Raw genomic sequence first — 21,056 nt, forward strand, 5'->3', positions numbered from 1 at the left:
AAGTTCCGTGTAGCTTCCTTTTTTCGCGAGACTGCACGGCGAGTTGGCTGAACACGTTACATTATTTTACACTGGAAACGGAAACACCCTAACGATGTAAAAATCTCTTCAAAACTGCGCGCTCACAGTCTAGACGCTCTAACGAAGCTCCGAAAAAAGTATATGTGTGCTCCACTCGCCGTAATGCAAGAAAACAAGCGAAAAATCCGCAACTCCGGTGCGTCGAAATAATCAGTCGTCCTGTGTCTTGGACCAGCGTACACGCAGTCCTTTAATGAAAATCCTCCTCTGGCTAAACGAATTACGGTTACAACAACAGCACTTCGCGCGCAGCTTCCTGGTAATCTCAATTGTCCCTCTCGCGTTTCGTTAGCCGCAAGGAGATGAGAGAGATTCGTTCAATTTGCATCATAAGCGCGATTAAAATCGTCCTCATTTTTCAGCATCAAGTCTAACCCGCGCAGACGGCTATATTTTCTCCCGAACTCGTTAAAGCTGTAAATCAAAAATAACGAGGTGACGCTCGCTCACGCCACTACGGCGACAATGCCTCAGGAGAGAAGCAGAAAAGGAAGAGACAGTAAGTGCATCGACGGCGAAACTCTGCGCCGCGCAGAGATGGACCGTCGAAGAGAGCCGAAAAAGAGCGAGGAACGTGGATAGGGAGGACAAAGGAATTCGCCTGTGGCACTGGTATGCCAGGCGTGATTAAATTGTCTCCTAAAAGGACGGCCGAGTGCGCTTTCCTCTCGTGTGTCGTCCTTTTGGCGACGAAAAATATCTCGGGCTCTACTTCGACATTTAGCGCTTTGACGGTGGCTCGAGCGCGACGATCGTATTTTCAAAATATCCCGCGCGCACAGCCTGTATGTGCGTGTACACGACCGCGGCTTTTAAAGCAGCGGAATGTTTGCTTCAAATATTTTCTTTGTGAAACAGGTGTTGCGCAATTTCGCTCTCGACGCGTGCGGCTTTTCTCTTTATGCACACAGGCATATACGGTTATTAGACGGCCGAGCGGAACTTTCAAGAGAGTTCCATAATTACTAATTATCTTTTCATTACAAATAAGCAATTACAGGCGGGTGTTTTAATAAAGCGCGGGATATTATGTTCTCGTAAAGCGATATGGATGTAGGGAAAGTGAAATGGTTCTATCGATGCATTGAATACCGCGCTGTGTATTATCGCGTAAAATCGATGAGGTTTCCAGCTCTTTTGATGTCAGAAATCAATTTGAAATTTTTAATGAGAAAATATACGACCTTCGCTCAATTACGCTTCGGATTGAAAAACAAGAACAAACACACATCGGAATCAATGAAACACATAAGCAATTTCGAAAATAAATAGCTTCCAGTCAATTCAAACCCACTCTATAACTCATAAAGAGGAAATACCTTCTTAAAAAAAAAAAGAAAACGATCCCTCGCACAGAAGCCAGGGGGGCATCGAGGCATCTGTTAGAATTAAGCAATTTCACCCCGATGCAATTTTTCTCCCGCGAGTAAAAGACTTATACTGCAACACTGGTATCTTCCTCTCGCGAGAGAGAAAAAAAAAGCACAACGCGACCAAGCCTTCGCGAAAAATACGACGGGCGTCGAGCGGGTTTCGATAAATCAATAGACTCTAATCGCGTCGGCGATTGAGTAATGCGCTGCGGCGAAAATGGGGAGACAAACGCGAAAAGCAATCGTAATTATCTGTTTCTCTCCCCCCCCCCCTCTCCCCCTCTCTCTCTCTCTCTCTCTCTCTCTCTCTTTCGCTCTACAGCCGTCGATAGAGCTCGACCGCGAAATGCGATTTTTGCCACCGCGAATTTTCGGCCAATCGCTCGTTACCTGCCCCGCTCGCAATTCCCGCGCCAATTCCGATCTCACGCACGGGGAAAACCGCGAGGTATTCGCGAGGCTAATTTTCATAATGTCACTTTGCTCTAACGCACTCGACAGCGAAGACACGCGGGAATTTCGACGAGCGAAATTAGCGTGACGACAGATTTTTTATTCGTTTCGTTTCGTCGCATTGTTTGTGTGTTTTATAAGCTTCGATGCGAAACAATAGCGTTGCGATTTCAATATTCACGCGCGCATTCAAAAATAAGCAAACAATTAGAGCGTACGGTGTCGCAAACTCGGAGCTCCAATTGAATTAACCCGTCGCGGGCAGATTAGATTCTGTTCGAGAGGTAATTTATCGGCGCGCGTCGAATTTTTGCCGACGCGGCGAAAGGTATGTGTGTGTGTGTATAAAAGAGGGAGAGAGAGAGAGAGAGAAAGAGAGAGAGAGAGAGAGATGGAAGAAAGGACTGTGCGTGACCGAATCAGTCTCGAGCGTAACATTCCCGCCGCGTGAAATATCACGGCCAAGTACGTGCGTCGCATGAGCCGCGGAGGATCTTCAGCCGGTCGATGAGAAAGTGTATATACATGCGAATCGTTTTATCTCCGGCTGTATCAGACTGGCTTTTAATACGGCACGCGTAACTCGGATTTGTTGTTTTTTTTTCTTTTCGGGGGGAGAGCCGCGGACTCGAGTGATTGCGTTATTGGCGCTCGGATTGTTTTGACACGTTCGTGGTCGAAGTTTCGCTGGTCTTGCGTGTAATAAATTCGTTCGTATGGATTTTACGAGTCTTTCGTGTTTTGCTTTATTGAAGGAAGGGATAAATCAAATCAATGAAGTGATATATATTGTATGTTTATACCTTCAAACATCTGAATCTGATCAAATCAACTGATTTCAGTTATAACATAAGCGGCTCAGTCTGCAGGCCTGACAAGGCAGACAAGCATAGCCGACATACCTCCCATACATAAATACATTTCGCGCGCATTATAGTGATGAGGGAAACGAGAAAGGGCCAATACGCCACCTACCTCTGCTAGCTGGAAACTATAGAAAAGTAGAAAAAATAGCCATGTTCCACAGTTTATATTTGTTTTTAAAATTAGTGGAAACACAGAAGCTTATTTTTCGTTAATTTTATACAAGACGTTCATTTTATTTCAAAAAATGTTTGTTATAATTTTAAATTACTGAACATCACATTCCAATAAATAATTGCAAGTTTACTGTTGCAGGTAATGAATTGCCGATAGAGAAAAATGAAAATGCATTTATATCGCTGCAGTACTGTTGGAACAATATCGCGATCTATATTAATAACAAGAAATAAAACGTCTCAACGTATTTTTATATAAAAATCCAGTCATTCTCCTCCAAGCCGTATGCGCGTTTAGTCGGGATCCGCTCTAAAACTCCGCGCGCTCAAACAGTTTCGAGTCAGAGCAAAATTGGCACTATGTGCGAAAGCCCGGCGAAAATAATATTTAGTTTGTCAAGTGAAATTAGCAGAAATTTCGGCTTCCATCTGCGAGTGCAAACGAAGCAAGAACAAGCCATTGCCGCAGAGAATCACCGCCAGCAGCAGCGCGCGCCTGGAAATAGCCTCGAGTGTATAGGTATATACATATACACACAAAGTGCCGGCGCGCAGGCGTGCATTCTGTATATAGCTATAGCAGTGCGTTAAACTGCGCGCTCGAAACTGCCGCCATCACCCGACGGTTTCTCTAAGCGCGTCGTCTACCAGCCGTGACGATCGGAACTTTTCACCCGGCGCTGGTGGAAAACAATGGTTCGTTTCTCGGCTAAAGTAAAAGTCGCGCGTTCGCCGTTATACACTCGCTGCTCTATATTTATAGCGGCGCGCACATTTTTTGTGCCCTTTCGTTCGGTCTATAATGGCATTACAAGCGGGTCTAACGTCGTTAAATTCCCTCGAGAAAACGTGCGATTGCGGTTTCGCAGAGGAACGAGTGCAGAGTGAGGAACACATATACAGAGAGGCGCAAAAAGACACAACGGCTATTGATCTCTTCGACTTATATAGGCCTCGAGTGTAACGTCAATTACACATCAGCATCCAAGCTTTGATGGTTCGCCTGATGTCGGAATAGAGTATAGAATCATTAAAAAAAAAAACACCATTTTTTTCAGGTCAGCATAAAGGTGACGCGTTGTGGAAATAGCTCGTGCCCCGATCGATTTCTTCATTCGATTATTAACGGCCGACTAGGTCACTGGGAAATTATACTTTAAATCGGATTCCGACGATAAAAAGCGTCACCTCTCGACGAAACATCAATACAAATTCAACTCAAACGCGACTCATCAACTCCCCCTGGTTATTCTCGCAAACTACATACTCGTATAGTTTCTAAGAGAGCATTACGAGTAGCATAACAGCGAGAACATCGCGAAGCACTGCACAGATAGAGAGAACAGACGTTAAGGGGGAGGACGTATAATCCAGGCTGATAGCGGACATGTGCAACGGTGCCACCCTGACGCGCGAACTATTTCCCTCCACAGCGGCACGAAGACAGTCAGACAAGTGCGCGCCTACACATGCGCCTGCACAGCCGAGTTCATTCCCGCAAAAAGCCTCGTTACGCGGGCCTAACGCGTGGCTCCCGCGCCGCTTGATTTCAATATGGAGCAGCAAGTTGGGATTGAGGAACAGAGGCTGCTGAGAGAGTTTAAAAGTCGAAGAGCCGCTCTTCCGGAAAATGCAAAGTTTCAGCTGTCGCTGTTGCTTCGTCTTATTAAATTGAAATTTCACGACGCGCAGCTTGCGCGCGAGAAAGCTTGTTATAAGCCTGATGATGCAGCCTCGTAAATTTCGCCGTGTTTTATGCGGCCAGCTGACTTTTATGGATTTTTTTCTCTTTTCGGTTGAATTTATCGATTAATACGAGGCGCACTCTTATCATCGAACGCGACTCTGGCTTTTCAAGATGCGTCTGTATATCAACGCGTATCGACGGATGTGAAAAGCTCACGCGCTGGAAGAATTTAATTAAAGGGTTGAAAAGAACTTTTTTTCCCGTTTTGAATCTTTGTCTTTTTTATCGCGCGAAATAAAAGCGAACTATAAATTATACGCGGAAAATATGACTGACCTTTCAAGATGTGTTTTGCATATTTCGTATCATTGCGTTGCATTTTTCACTCATGCCGTAAAACCACGCGCGAGTTTCAAAATTTCACTTGGAAATTCCACTTCATACACCGGTGACATTTCGATATATCTGCAGATATAAATTTAATGGCCGTATGTGGGAGCTTGAAACACTAAGTTACGAAGATGAAAACGTTCTGGTGGACAAAAAAAACATGCATTTTTTCGAAAGCTTAACACGCGTTAATTTCTGCCTGAATAAAAAACACCGCGAAAAATTAATCCCGGGGTTGCGAAAAACGTAACCGTGCTTCGTGATTAATTTTTTTTCCCTGTAGCCTCTTTTTGATTACGAAAATGCATTTTTTCGTTGGGGGAAAATTAAATTCGAAATTGAGCTTCTTTATAATGTAAATGCACGGACGTCCATAAATATTAAATGCCTTGTTAATTCAGACGCTTCGCTCAACTTTGTTATGATATTGAAACCAGCGCATTACTATGCAATTTTAGAAAAATACGCAGCAAGGGACGAGATTAAAAGGCGAAAATAGATAATAATAATTTTTTTTTACACAACGTGTGCTGCGCCTATGAAACATTATGACGACGTATTTAAAGTAGGTACGGTCATGTGCGACATTATACGAGCGGACCACGCATAAAAGGGGCTGTGGAAAGTTGTTTTAATAAATATGAAACTGTGTGTTTCTAATTATTCAGCATATTATTTGCTGTATAACAACAATGACTGATTTCATATTTGTAAACCCAAAGAAAATATCTCATCAAAAGCTTATACCCTATAATCCCTTTGTTTATTTGGTTGTCCAAATATTATATTTCTTTATAATTAATATTATTCTCCGTGTAATTGAAATCGCAACAGACAAGCGCATGATTATTAAAACCACTAAAACGAACAGTTGCTATCATCAGGGAATCAAAGTATACAGAAATAAAGCATCTTGCGTCAATCAACCCCTTAATTATTTCCCCTAAATTTTTTATTGCTCTAACAAAATGTTCTCGATCACCCCGCGCTCTCCTAAAACCCGTTAATGCCATACCTTTCACCATAAAATACCAATAAAAACGTCCTCATCGACCATCACACACGGGAGCACTCCTAACCGCAACAAAACCCTAACGCACTCCCGCGAACATCATGTCCTCGCACGCAGTCACTAAAGAAGATAACCGCTCCACACACACACACACACCGAGACACATCACAATATCCTCCCTCTCGCTCTAGAGCCGGAGCACGTGTCGCGCCTGCGCTCAGGACGCAAGCACGTGCTTGCGGCCGTGTGCGGCCAGTGGCTATAGAGCGACGAGGAGAGGAGAGCGAGAGAGAGACGAGGGGGGTTGCGCGCAAGAGAGAGACTCGCGCGCCACCCCGGCTCCGGGCCGCCCGGTAGTTGCACGCTGGCTGCTGCCACGACAGGAGCCGCCGCCGCCGCGCTCTCGCTTCCGACGCCGTTTTATCTATACCTACGTTAACACGCGCGCAACAACACCTACCCCCCTCGCCACCCCCGACCGCTTTTGAGGTTATGTACACCGGCGGAAGATCGTCGCGCACACCCTCGTGAGGACACGTCTCCGCATGCGACGATCATCGCGCGGCGAAGCTGCTGCTGCTCTGCACGACCGCTCGGTGAGTAATACTCTGCTTCTATACGGTATTGAATTTTTTCTTCTTTCTCTCTCTTTCTCTTTGCTGTTCTCGTTCTCCGCATGACTGTGTATGGCTTTGCCTCTCGACGATTCGACTGCCGCTGGACTTTAGAGGCGTTGTTTACGTCCGCCGCGAGATTTTTCACCAACGCTCGCTAGTGTTGCGCTCAATTCCGGGATTTGCTGACGGGGCGCGAACGAAGTCAAGAAATCGCGAAGAGCCCGCTGATCCGCTGACCCGAATGATCGAGAGAATTATGTATTACGACCCCGACCTACACGAGTGAAATTCAAATGAGACGAGAGCGAGAATCAAGCCTCCGTAAACAAACGGCTGCTGCGGGCTTTTCCATCGGCTCCAGACGAGAGAAAAAAAAGAAAGAACATTTGGTTCGGCGAACCGCAAGACCGGAGGAGGAGGGGAGTCTATGAAAAGACTCCGCGAGAAGATGCTCCGCCAGTCGGAGGTTATAAATCACGAAAGGGTCGTCGCGCGGCGGCACACACAGGAGACAATGAGGGAAACGAGAGGCTCTGCCTCTGTGATCCTACTGCGAGAAAAATAGTTGAGGCCAATCGATATACCGACACGTTTCCCGTTCGTTATTATACTTTTCCAGGACGTTACGGAAGCGCATTAAAAATCGATTATCGACACATCGAGATATGCGGACCGGCTGACCGTACCCGGCAGTATCTACTTTATTCGGCCGTATAATATATCTCGCGTTACATAATCAAAAACTCGACGCGTAACCGGCTTTCCCGGAGTTTCAGCAAAACAACCCGGAGATACATAGACGCACAATAACACAAGAAGTGTACACCGTACATCATAGCGAGAGTCGCACTAACAAGCTGCGGCGAGCAAAAAGCAACGATTGCCGCGATAAACGTCGCGCTTTGATAAACTGTACGGCGATACGTTAGACGTCGCGCAGGCGTATAATATTTCTCGAGTCGAAAACCAAAGCGACAACAGCCAGCCGAGAGAGTAACCCAAATCCTTGCGCGGGGACTAAACAAATTGTATACACCCCGCGAGAGCAAAAACAAGACAGTAGGAGAGCTCTGACGATGAAAAATGGAAAAATCCCCCTTTTCAGCTAATAGCGAATTACGAAGATAAAGGAGATAGGGAGGCAAGGCCGCAAACTCGCGATTAAGGCATTTCTACGGTCGCGCGCTCGCTCGCCGGCGAATTATCGTCAAATGAAAGCGTCGCGCGCGGCGATTAAGCTCGGATCGAAAGTATTTCACTTAACGAGCGCGACGAGGAAAATTAGCATACGACGGAAGGGATGAAAATTTTTTCGCGAGGCCTGAACTCTTTCTCTCCCTCTCTCTCTCTCTCTCTCTCTCTCTCTCTCTCTCTCTCTCTCTCTCTCTCTCTCTCTCTCTCTCTCTCTCTCTCTCTCTCTCTCTCTCTGTCTCTTACTAAGACTCGGTGAAAAGAGGAGACAGAGGTTAATTGAGCTCGTCCATAACTGAAACGCGGGGTCGACGCCCCCTTTCATCAAGAGACCGCGCGCGTGCGGGGGCTACATGAAAGAAGCTGCGCGCGGAAGTTTAAATGCGAGCCGCTTTCCTATTTTCCGGAGCTTGGGCTGCTTTTTTTTGAAAGGAGAGCAGACCGGGTGTATAGGTAATTGGGCTAGTGTGCGCTCGCGAGAGCGAGTGCACTAAGCTGAGGCTGTCCATTTGTTGATTAAGCGGAGGCGGGAAAAGGAATTACGATGCGCGGGTGATTATCGTAATGCGACTCTGTTGAGAGTATAGCGACCTAATAATCTGAAATTCATCAAGGGTTTGCGATGGAGAAGCGGGAAGCAATTTCCGGAGCAAATTACAATCGCGCCGTTTCTAGAAACAAATACCCCGTCATTTTTCAATATCTCGTACACGATGAACCGCCAAGAGAAACTTTTCACCGAGCTGTACGGGGAAGAAGTACAATTTACCGTCAATCCGCGCGGCTCTCCATCTTCGCGAAAGTTGGAGCCCCCTTTTCTGCTCCTCTTCATACCATCGCGGACTTTTAATTAGCGGCCAAGTAAATGTAATTTCAGTATTAACTCCGAAAGCCCTCTGCCTCTCTCTCTCTCTCCCTCTCTCTCGCGACTGGAAAATCGAAAATTATTGCGGGAAGCGCCGTTAATTCCAAAACGAGAGAGCTTACTGGATATGACTAAACGATCATCGATCGTAAATGCATATGGACGTAGGCCGTAAATCCGGGATAAAATTTCCAAATCCGCGTGTACGTCCAGCTGCACGAGCGCAGGCGAGGGAGAGAAAGTAGATTCGCGCGAATTTTCCATAAAGTGGCGCGCGCTTTTAATGAAAATTGCGTAGCCGCGACTGCTTTATCGACTGAGCTCGCGGGCGCGCATGTGCCCCCTAGGGGTATAAAGCGTCATACTTATATGACACTCGTTGCGATTCGTTAATGTTTGAGCAATTTATTTCCGGCCACGAGCGTGTACACGTCCGAACGAGAATATCGAGCAAAGTGGAGTAGAGCAGTCGAACTCATCGCTCACCGAGAAAAAGATTACACACAAGAGCATTTACGCGAAAGAAGCATCTTATAGCGCTCGCGGTACAGCGCGTAAATCACGTACGCAGCGATAGAGTCAAGACATTTATGGTTGTGCAGAACGAGAGACGTGGTCTTAATACGTTTTTGAAAATTTCCCCTCTTGCAGATTGATGTAGCGCAAATCGCGAATACATAGATGCTAGAGGAGGAGACAGAGGCGGGAGGACACAGAGCAGCAGCAGCAGCGGGAAGAACAAGGCGGTGGGGACGAACGGCGGCACGGCTTCGGCTTTCGAGATGAGCTATGAAGGGGGACCACCCGGGCTTTCTTCTGGCCTGCTGCGTCCTGCTCACCGTTCATCTGCTACAGCTGGCCAGCGATGTGCGGGCTCTGCCTCCGGTCATCAAAATTGGTATGTCAGACATTCTCATTACGTTTCTCACTGAGGTATTAAGGCTCTATATCTCTCGCGGCGATGATGCATCGTGTGGTTGGGTTTTTAATTTTTTTTTCTCTGAGGAAGTGATGGATGAGAATTTTATTGGGGATGGCAAAAAGGGTTTCGATCGATTACCGCAAGGTGTAATGTGGACATTAAAGCTGCGCGACGCGACTGGGCACGAGACTCGAGTATATTCTCTTGGCCTTGTCTTGGACTTGTCTCATGTTTTGAGACAAGATAAAAAAGGATATTACAAGAAAAAATTCTATACGATATATAACTAGGCAATTTTTCAAAATAATTTTTCTTTACTATAGCAATATGAAAAAAAGTTAAATCACGGCTCACTCCCCTTCAACATTAGTATAATAATTCCCTTATATTACATATATACCCCTTCAACTAGTATAATCTGTTCCGATATGTAAAAACATATTCGAGCTGAATATCGATGCTCAAAAAAACTTTTCAACGCGTTAAACTTTCAAACTTTCAAAGGCAACACGAATTCAATCGCCTTCACCCGCTATCAGCAAAAAATTAAAATGAAATTTTCGCCCTCGGCTTCTCTCATCCCACGTCTCACGGTAACCCGATCAGCCTTCACCAGCGCATCGCGAACACTCTCGAAAAACAATCGAGCAAAAAGTCAAGTTCATCCGCCGGAAAATGAATTAATGGACGCGAAAAGGCCGGCCTATATATGGGCGAACGATATCCTATATTCGCAGACACCACCTCGGCTCAGCTTTTATTAGTAAGATCCTCTCGACTCTCTCTCTCTCTCTCTCCTCCAACTCGGTATCGGCTTTCCCGGCATCAGCACTAATCCCGCGTAACGGCGAGATATTTCGAATGCCGGAAAGCGTTCATGGTTATCCCCCCGGCATATGTTTCCCATGGTATCTCTATCTTCTCTCTCTTAGCCTCTATTTCTCGGGGCGTCTCTGCGCGACACACATTCCATTTCCTCGGGACTCGTCAGAGAGCTCGAAGAAGCCGCTGCAGCTACGGCGGCGGTATAGCGGCTCCGATTTCGATCGATATGACCACACCGAGATATTTCGTATATATCGCGGAGCTGTTAATCCAACGGCAAATACGCAATTAACGGAGCTAGAAACGCAATTAACCCCGAGAAACTAGTCCTCCTCCTCGTCGACCTGGATGAGCAGTTACGTCGCTCTACATTCTATACACAGTATAAATTGAAAATCAAGCCCGATCGACATTTCGCTTACACATATAGACGTCACTTTAATGGTCTATATCTCCCGCCAAAACCATGTGCGCACTGCAGCACCTTCGCCTGGAAATTGAAAGCCAAGTTTCTGGGAGTGCTTCGTTTGTCGAGATATTTTCGCGCAACTTTTCAGAACGAATACGCAAAACTACCTGCAAATATTCGCGCGGAAAGATTGGCACGGTTATGCGTACAGAGCAACACGCCGCGAACGCGGCGAAAAGTTCAGCGCACCGCGTATAGCGCTTCTGCATTCGGCAGGCGAAAGTTTGGATAACTCGAACCACCAAACGCCAACGGAGTTATTAATCCTTTTTCTTTGCGAAAAATTCGCTGACGCTTTGACGCGGAGTTGCGAACAATTAGTGCTAAATCATCGATTTTATAGCGCGCGCGACGATTCGCTGGGATTACGTAATTTACGCTGGAGAGCTAGTTGCTGGGCGTGGATGGATAAATGGAAAGTTGCGTTAAATTGATGCATGAATGCTATATGTAACGTGTATCCCAGTGGGAGGGTATAATCGGGCTTGGAAATGTTCCCTACGAAGTGGACTGTGTATGGTAAATGAAAATCGAGAGCCCCTACAATGGATCTCTGGCTGCAGAAAAACATTATTTTTCATTTCAATTAATGCACAAATAAGAGCAGCAAATTACAGTAATTCAGTTAAACGAAAGCGTATGTACTGCCCAGATAATATTTATTTAAATTGGGACATTTATAATAGAAAGCATATGCGTGTATAGCTGGATTTCATTTATTTACAACGCGAAACGAGATGCATAATTACAGTAAAATCCATATTTTAGCTGATTCGCAACAGAATTGTAAGGTCTTGTGAGTGAAGCAAAAAATAACTTAATTTCAATCTATACCCTCGCTGAAAAACAAAATCTACGTGGTTAACTCAGCCAATATCGAATCATCCCCCAAACGAAGCTGCAACCAATCGATACTTCATTTTTCATTCTTTATAAAAAGCTAGATTTCGAGCGAGCCTCTACAGCAATAATTCCATCCAGGCCGTATAAATCACTAATCAAAACCCGATTCCCCGCGAGCAAACCAAGGGATATTATCGACATATCTCCCTTTGGAAATAAATGACCCCCCAGCCCCGTACACATATCTATAAAGCTCGGGCAAAAGAAGAATAGTAAAATCTCTCCATCGGCGCGCGAAAACTCGGATTCCTTAATTAATTTCGACAAATATAGCGAGAACCGCAAAAAGCCGCTCGATCGTCCACTAAATCTCCGGAGTATAGCAGAACGTCGCCGTCATCCCGCGGGAATCCGCTGAAAAAGCACGCCGATGAAGAAGAAGCGTCGTTAATTTTTTTTTCAGGCTATATAAGTGAGTGACGTTGTATGGGGAGAACAATAACGATTATTATTAAAATGCATGTAACGATGGCGTTTGTTGAGCAATGTTTGAAAAATCCGAGCGATCGATGCACTTTGCCTATCTCTTTTATTTGCCGGCGGTCTTTCTTGCGGGGACAGTCTTCTATCTCCTTGAGGAATGACGAGGAGGAGAAGGTGGAGTAGGCGAACGCGGAATTCTGGCGTCCCGGAAGTTCGCTCTTTCCGGTACCCGAGAAACTTTTCCCTTTCTCTCTGTCTTTCCACTTAGAGAGAGCCGACTGTTGCTTTCTCTCTCTCTCTCTCTCTCTCTCTCTCTCTCTCTCTCTCTCTCTCGATCTGCCTTTCTCTATCGCTTTACTCGCTCTCCCTCTCTCCACCCCGTGTATCCACTTCTTTGTGTCTCTCACCCGGCAGCCGGGATTTCTCGTCTCTTCCACCCCCTACTCCCTCCTCTCCCTCTTCGCTTTTTCTATCTATTCTCCATTGCTTTCTATTTTCAAACTTTCGCCCCATTTTCCTCCCAACGTCGCGCCGATGCTACTTTTCTTCTTATCGCTTCTTCTTCTTCTACTTCCACTACTTCTTGTGACGCGTATTTTTCATTCGCCGAGGGGATTGTAATTGTTTCCGAAATCTCTCACTAATGCTCTCGTTGATATGAATTCTTCGTAAAGTTTGGATCGAGCATTGAATACGAATCGAATGATTTAATCGAAGCTATGAATTCGTTATAATGGGCCAACATGGAACTGAATTCAAAGGTGTATGGTTTGTTATAAAACGCATTATCTCACACAATATAAAATTGACATACGTTGCTTTCCATTACCTTTAAATTATCAAACACCACCGGATTAGAATTGGAAACAAGAAGGTGTTTCATTAATTTAAAGACAAAATTTCGCCTTCCTCATTAAATCTGAACAAAAACTTGAGCATAATAACTTACACCATGGAAATATGAGATTCCATATTCTAAAAAAACGTAGTTTCGCGTGAATACATCTCATGCAGCTTTTTCCCGAGCATCCAGTCAGCATAATTAAAAATTCAAAAGAACGCGAGCACTCGAAAAGCGTCGAAAAATCCAATCTCAAGACATTCAACCATATACTTTCTCTATGAAAAACACAGAGGAACCGTAGAGCAACTCGACTCGAGCGAACATAACGAAGCAAATATAACGACGATGAGAAGGTTAGGTCAGAGCTTCGGGGACGAAAGGAGCGCGCGCGAGAGTAGCAGCGGAGAAAGCTCCGAAGTTGGAAAGAAAAAAGAAGAAGTAGCGGAGAAAAGAAGGAAACAAGCGGGATGATAGAACAACGCGAGATGGGCGGACTCGTCGACGAAGGAGGGAGGAGGGTGGTGGGGTAGGAAAAGCGTTTGTTCGACTGTACGGCGCCTCGTGGGTCATCCTCGCAGACCTCAAATCCGACCAGTGGCTTCCAGTCGAAAGAAGCTCTCTCTCCTCGCGTATTCGATTGTATTTCTCAGAGCCCGAAGATCGATTTTACCGCGGATATAAGCGCGCTCGCCTCTTTTGCGAATCATCATCGAGAGGCTTTACGCGGAATAGATTACCTTCTTTCTCTTCTTCGGCGAACGATTCCAAGGTGAGAGCGCGCGGGGGATTAAGCGGAATACAGCGTGTCTCTGAGGCGAAGTGAAGCGGCACTTCTCCTCCGAGTTTACAACAACAGCATCAACTTCTTGAACAACCGCTAAACTTTCCGCGAACGAATATTTTCTTTTCTCCCTCTCATGGCGCTTATCAGGCCGAGTAACTGCCAAGAAGCATCTCTCCCGGCTAAGAAAAAGGAGCATAAAATTACCCAGAACTGTTGGACAGTCGGATGAGTTTCACGATCCGTAATCGGCATTCAATGTCCTGAATAAACAAAGGCCCCTTCCATCTTGCTGCGAAGAACTTTCGAAACATTGGACAAAGGTCAAATATTTACGCAGAACGCGATTTTATTCGAATACGAATTAGCCCGCTCGGAGCAAGGGAGATGGAGAGAGCGCGAGACCATTAAGGCCGTGTTTGACTAATTTATCCCCCGGCTTGTTTTTATTGCAGCCCTTAACGATTCATCCTCCCCGAGCGTATTTGCATTGAGGCAGTCTCTCGCTCTTTCTACTGTAATCTCGCTATAGAGAACAACGGCGGGTGGGCGGGCTTTTTGTTATGAAAAAAAGTTTGCATATCAAACGGAGGGACGAATAATTGTTCAGCGCGTGATAAACGGCCCGCGAAAGTTCGCGTTTTAACATTTCGCCTATTATGCCGGAGACGAGTAGAAGAAGTGGAAGAGGAAGAAGAAGAAGAAGAATAAGTGAGAAAAGGGCATTAAGGATCTCGCCACTTAAATAAGAAAGTGCTTTTAATAATTTGAGGCGGCCCCCTTCCCTTGCGCGCGCTCTTGAAAGGCCTCAGCGGCGGAATGTCCCGTTTTTTGTACAGCGTTACACTTAAAACTTTTCATTTCTAGGCAGTCTGCCCGGGCCAGAAGAAAAATGTTTCGCGAGCCGGCCCTCACTGAATTATTTCCGTTTCATTCGCCGGGATTTATATGCGCGATATCTAGCCGGTATTAAGCGATAAGTGCTCCATTAATAAAGTCCTTTTCTCTCTCTCCCTGCCGTGGACGAAAAAGAACCGGAAATTAATAATCGCTCGGTATTACACCGAAAGAGGGGAAGGAGAAAGAAAATCACGCAGTTTGTGTCTCCGGGTTTCGAGGGAGTAAAATATTCCAATTTGGAAGCGCATCAGCATCCGGACAAATCGTTCGAGAATACGAGGGCTTTGCATGTGCAAGGGAGTTTACAGTATGTCCCAAGGGGTATTCGCAGGCTCTCCTTACCACGGGAGAGAGAGAGAGAGAGAGAGAGAGAGAGAGAGAGAGAGAGAGAGAGAAATGTAGTTTACCCGGGCGCGCGCAAAGGAAAAGCTAGACTCCGCTACACTTCGCTCTGGGACACGAAGGCGCGTTCGCTCGTAAAACATCGTTTATTATGTATTCCCAAACGCGAATCTTTCGGAGGATTGAATTTATCTATCCCCCTCCTCCTCTCTCGGATTCTCGATTACAAGCGAAGATCACGAGGGCGATAAAAAATTAATGCCGGGCCCTCCCCCTAAAATGTAATTCTCATTTTTATCGCGGAGAGAATCCGGGAGTAAGCCATTGCTCTGGTTTCTTGGCAAAGATACGCATCGGACGGACGGGTCACCCCTGCGAGGGAAAAATCAACTATGTATTATACAAGATGCTGCTTCTTTCTCGTCGGCCGCGACATCAAGTATTCCGGGCGTACAAGTCCTCTCAGTCATAGTTCCCCCCACGTTTGGCTTGTCAAGAGTCGCTTTCCGCGATGATCGATTAAAATGGACTCGGCTTTTTCGTGATCACCCTCTCGAGCCTTTGTTTTGACGTAAGGGCCAATCGGCAGCTGACAGAAACAATTCGGGATTTGTCCGGCGGAACGACCCGATGATCGTGATAGTCCGAGCTGTGATTTAGGCTTCGGGCATTAAGTCTGACAACAACTGATTTCGTTCGGCTGCGGAGGTATTACTTTACTGGTTCGGGGTATGACGGATGGATATGGTGTTTTTGGGGATTTATCAAGGGTGATCCCACTTCCATACCTATACATACCAGGCCTATTTATCAAACTATTAATTGGTTGCAGATTGTACAAATTGCTGCAACGTATAAATCGAACATAAATTCTCCAGCCCAGAAACCAGATCGAGCGACAAATTTTTAAAACCAATTCCACGAAAAATTATTTGAAAGTCTATCTTAATTCTTAAAAACTCCGTCATCCCGAAATACTTACATCACGGGTCGTCTGAAGTATCCGCCGACGAAATCGATAGCTGAGTAAGTACCGAGTTCGCGAGAGACACGTCCTCTCTTTTTCCTCGAGGTCGATCGGGGTCGCGATAACTAACACGCCGACGAAAAAAAGAGGAAAATTCTCGATGAAAACCATCGTCTCCCTCGCTCCAAAAACCCTCAAGCATCCGACACGCGGACGTATGTTTGCCGAGCCGTCTTCGCCCAAACTGGCGGCAATAATCCCACGCGATGAAGAGCGCTGGATAAACACGGAACGAAATGCATTTACTCGTCGCGTAACAGCCCGAGCTAAGCAGTCACACTAGTCTAGTATATCTCCCTCCTCTTGCTTCCCTCCTTCTTATTCTTCTACTTTTTCGTCGCCACCTCGTGCCGGAGACAAACTCTTTCCGCTATTATGCACTCGAGCCCCCCACATCAGTCGTCTGACGATGGCTCGTTATTCAAATATTGGTTTTCGGCAGAATTGATTTTACGCCAGAATTAAAATGCGCGATGCGCGCGAAGCGATTCGTTGAAAATTAACCAGCTGAATTTTTTAGACGTCTGCTCGATTCTCGACTACACGAAACGAACTCGATCAAATACCGCTTCGGTGAAGAAACGTTGAATAGGAAATATGTTAATTTTCAGGTTATACGCGAGGAATAAAACGCAAACGTACTTCCGGTTTAATAAACAATATAAGGTGGCTGATGACGCGCGAGCGAAGAGCTATGATAATATATCTCAATGCGCCGTATCCCGCGCGCCGTTAAGCGAGATTATACCGCGGGGCGTTACAGGTTTTCCGCGTGTAACGGTCAGTAAATCTGTATTAGTCCTTGGCACATAGCGGACACGATCGAATGTGTTCCTTACGCCCCCGCTAACGTGATTCCGCCGTTAGACGTGTCTTCCTCCTGTGGCTCTACGTATATGTATGTATATACCCTCTACCACATGAGGATTATTATTACTATATAGGCAGTCTTGGAGCTATGTATATATATATATATATATATATATATATATATATATATATATATATATGCGCGATGATATACCTTATTCCTTTATCTCTTCGCCGTCTCTTTGAGAATGAAAAAAGGTATCGCTGTAAATTCAGCGCAGAGAGGGGAATCGTAAAAAATTTCCCGTTCGTCGACTGCTGAGAGCCGGAGCTTTCTCTCCCGAGTCGCGGCTGCTGCTGAGGAGTTCGCGCTCTTTTTTATGGATAAGATAGCGCCGCCATGGAGGGTTTTAAAATCGTACCATATCTTAAGGGGGATTAATTCTAACGGCTGCTGGAGCTTGTCGAGTTTTCGAACTGAGGTGAGGAAAGTTGAAATGCGACGATCGTCGGAAATTGGCTGGTGGATTCGCGGTATGCGGGAGGTATCAAAAAACGCGTGGATGTATTTCCAGCGGGAAAAGATATTATTTTATTGAATTTTTTTCACAGAATATGGAAGGCAATTAAAAACAAAGTTTTAAAACATTGAAAAACAATACGGGTTGGAATCAAGTGGCGCGGTAGCACCACGAAGGCGAGTTTGAGAAGCAGACGAAGCCGCGGCGGGCGTGACACTATTTACTTGATGTTCGGATTTTTCATGATACAGAAAAAAATGCTTATTGTTACTGTTCGTAAGATTTTTTGGCTTATTAGTATGTTTTCTGAGCTAAACTATGATTTCCAACAAAAATATTAGTGAAAAGGCTGCTTATTTTTATAATATGTGAGTGTATAATCCACAAATGCTAAAATTACGTTTTTCTTCTTCAGCCCGAAATGTGAAAGGACCGTTAAGTTAGCCGCCAGAAGTGTTAGGACTGTGAAGTTGGCCGCAAAGCTATATACAGATGAGAATTGCTTTCTCAAGAAAATATAATAATATATTACGATATTTTGAATAAAGAGGTTGCCAGTGCATACTCTGCGTTCCGGAGCTGTAACAGTAACTAGCTTGCCAGGGTAGCCGATGACAAGGTCTAGGTGGCGCGCTCCGTGGTTTGTGCCTAGGTGTAAAAATCATTCGAGGAAAGTGTCTAGAGGTACAGGGTGGCCGATAACGACGTCTAGGTAGTTAGCCCCTGTGGTTTTTGGTGTCTAAGTGTAGAAATAATTCGAGAGTGATGTAGATTAGAACAATCAGTGATTTCATCTTAGTAATAAAAATGTTACAAAAAGCTGTGGTCGAATGGTGCTAAAGATGTTTATATTTTATTTTTACGACTTTCAATATGAAATACTCTAAACAATTTAAAAAAAAATTTGATATATTCCGCAACAAAATGACAGATAGAAAAGAACTGAGATCAATCAAACAAAGTCAAGTTTATTATATTTAATCGTAATGAAGCAAAGAACAACTCTCAAGATAATTATTACGTCACTTGCCATGCCCGTTTCATTGTACTTATGGTGTTTGTATGACGTTCTAATATATATAAAAAGAAACTTTAGTTGTCCACCAATAAACAAAATGAAACGGGCATGACAAGTGACGTAATAATTATCTTGAGAGTTGTTCTTTGCTTCATTACGATTAAATATAATAAACTTGACTTTGTTTGATTGATCTCAGTTCTTTTCTATCTGTCATTTTGTTGCGGAATATATCAAACTCACCTATGTGATTAATATACATACATACATGTACACGCCTACTGCAAAATAACAATTTCATAACTATTGTATAACGTTGTTACGTGGGTTCGCGTAACCGGATATTTCAATTATACTTTGGATGTTATTAATATACTCGTAATCAATTAATAAACACATATCGTCATTTTCTGGCTCAGTTATATCAACACCAATACGCGCTACGAAAATAATTTGATCGTCGACGCCAAAAATTCGAAAAGAACAAACGAATTAATATTCATCGCATTAACCCCATACCCACAACACGTAGGTATAATCCCTCGGCAACTTTTCATTTTTCATAATAATCACTAGAAGTATCCTCTCCCCGGCGCGACAGCAGGAAACGCGGAGGACATTTAAATATTCATGAGCCGCATATTGAAGCAGCGCGACGACTCTCCAGCAACGAGAGTCTCTCTCTAGTAGAACAGCGCGGAGCAGTATAACCGCGTGCTGGTCGTCGCCGAGTGTTTATACGCGCCTGCGCCAGAAGCTCGCGCGCGCGCGTTTACGGCTCTGCTCTCGCTCTGTACGTGCGTCTATATATATATATAGTTCTAAAATCAAACGGCCGGCTGCGTTTCGTCATCTCGGCGCGATTTTCCTCGCGACACCCCAAAGCGGTCACTTTATTGCCGGAGCCGCTCGGAATGGCAAGTAGCGCGGCTAAAACTTTAGTCAGACCTCGTTCCCGGAAGCCCCTCTTTCCTCGAGATATAGACCCCACTGGAGGGTAGAGAGACGCTATTTTCTCTGGAAGTCTTGCGCGCGAGCTCTTTCGCCTACATGACTTTTTATCCGGATCTTTCTTTAGTCTGTCACGCCCGCGTTTTTCCGAGGAAGAAGGTAACTCGGGCAAACAGCGATAAACAGTCGACGAGGGCTCGCGTCACAGGGGATATGTATTTTGTATGGAACGTGTGGCGCGCGGATGGTTTAAACATTTTTCGGGGCGCTGGAGAGGTGTTCGAGGCCCTTGCATAATTTTGCGCCGTCTACCACGGCAAAATATGTTTCATCTAGGAGAGCTTTTCGGTCGGTTTATTTTGGAAAAACTATTCGCTTCCAAAACATCTCGATAATACACGAAAAACCAACCCACCGTTTATGAGCGGAGCAAACAAGCTCCCGAGACGTCCGACTAATCCCCGAGAAAACTCGAGCAAAAACAAACGCCCCCTTGCGATGCACTTCACGCACGCATCCTCTTGAGCGAGGGAGAGGAGGTGCATCTCTCTCGCTCGCGAGCATATTCGCAGCAGTTTAATGACAAAGCTTACCCCCTCTCCAACGCACGGCCGCCCGGTGATGGAGTGCCACCAGGGGTGTAATGAGAGAGCCTGTACATCGCGCGCGAGCGAGAGAACGGCCGCGTAATGCGATTACACTCGAGGGCTTCATCAGCCAACTATAGCCCCTGGACCCGACACTCCGGATTTCTCGCTGCTGCTGCTGTCCGTTTCCGGCTAAACATTTCGCGAGAATCTTCTCCCCCTCTCTGTGTACGCGCGTATACAGAGACAGACAGAGACGGAGAGAGAGCCGCGGAGAAAAGACGACGGCAAGGTATATAAAACAGTTTATTGAATTTGCCAGAGCTGCAGCGGAGCCGCTATAAATTGCCACTAACGAAATTGTCACGGGATGCTTTAATGAATCTCGTTATATGGCGTTCTCGCTTCCGCTGTACTCTTCTTTCTTCTTGGCACTATTGTAACGAGAAAATTCGGGACGATTTTCGGAAGCCCACCGGATCTCTTCGGTTTTCGCAATAACAGGACATGATATGATATACCCTGCGCGAGTTTTCTCCAGCTCGTGTTTTTCAAAAAGCGTATACACAGCCACATGACTCCTGCGCAGCCCCGCGCGACATTTTTATCTGCAGCCGCGCGGAGAAACTCGAGATTATGCGGCTCTAGTATAGCGTTTAAAATATATATACTATACTGGAACAAGTTTATAAGCGCGCGCAAACAGCAGTGCACGCTTTGTTCAAGGCGAAGACACCCGAGCTCCGTGTTTTAAGCGTACGTACGTTGGATTGGCCGACTGCCAGTGGTGTACGAGTTCGCGCGTAGTATGTGTGTGTTCGGAACGTTGACCCGCGGTTAGGAGTACGTCCCTCTTCGATGGCGCGAGTATAAACATCGCGGCGATTAGATTATAAAGTCGTCCCTGCGCGCTACTCGCGAAAAAATATCGAGTTGCGCAAGAAGACGACGACGACTAGATTGCCTTTCGTAAGTTTCTCCCGAGCGCGCTGCATTATTCAACGTTGTATTCGGGACTGGAGAA

At 45.5% G+C, this 21,056-nt stretch overlaps 1 protein-coding gene and 1 long non-coding RNA gene across 4 annotated transcripts in view; one reads left to right on the forward strand and one right to left on the reverse strand.

Moving 5' to 3' along the window:
* The window catches only part of LOC116416368, a 104,325-nt gene that overhangs the window by 29,925 nt on the left and 53,344 nt on the right, over positions 1-21,056 (reverse strand). The gene's annotated exons all lie outside the window — the stretch shown is intronic.
* LOC100122256 (glutamate receptor ionotropic, kainate 2) overlaps positions 6,392-21,056 on the forward strand; it is a 66,198-nt gene continuing 51,533 nt past the window's right edge. For 2 of the 3 annotated variants that reach the window (XM_016982044.3, XM_016982045.3), the window contains exons 1-2: positions 6,393-6,632; positions 9,361-9,607. In XM_016982044.3, coding sequence (XP_016837533.1) covers positions 9,499-9,607 — 109 coding nt within the window. In that variant the 5' untranslated portion in view covers positions 6,393-6,632; positions 9,361-9,498. Of the gene's footprint in view, positions 6,633-9,360; positions 9,608-21,056 lie in introns of all 3 variants that reach the window. The other variant, XR_001728833.3, reaches the window with a different exon arrangement.

Source organism: Nasonia vitripennis, chromosome 2, assembly GCF_009193385.2.
Source record: "Nasonia vitripennis strain AsymCx chromosome 2, Nvit_psr_1.1, whole genome shotgun sequence".
NCBI classification, from domain to species: domain Eukaryota; kingdom Metazoa; phylum Arthropoda; class Insecta; order Hymenoptera; family Pteromalidae; genus Nasonia; species Nasonia vitripennis.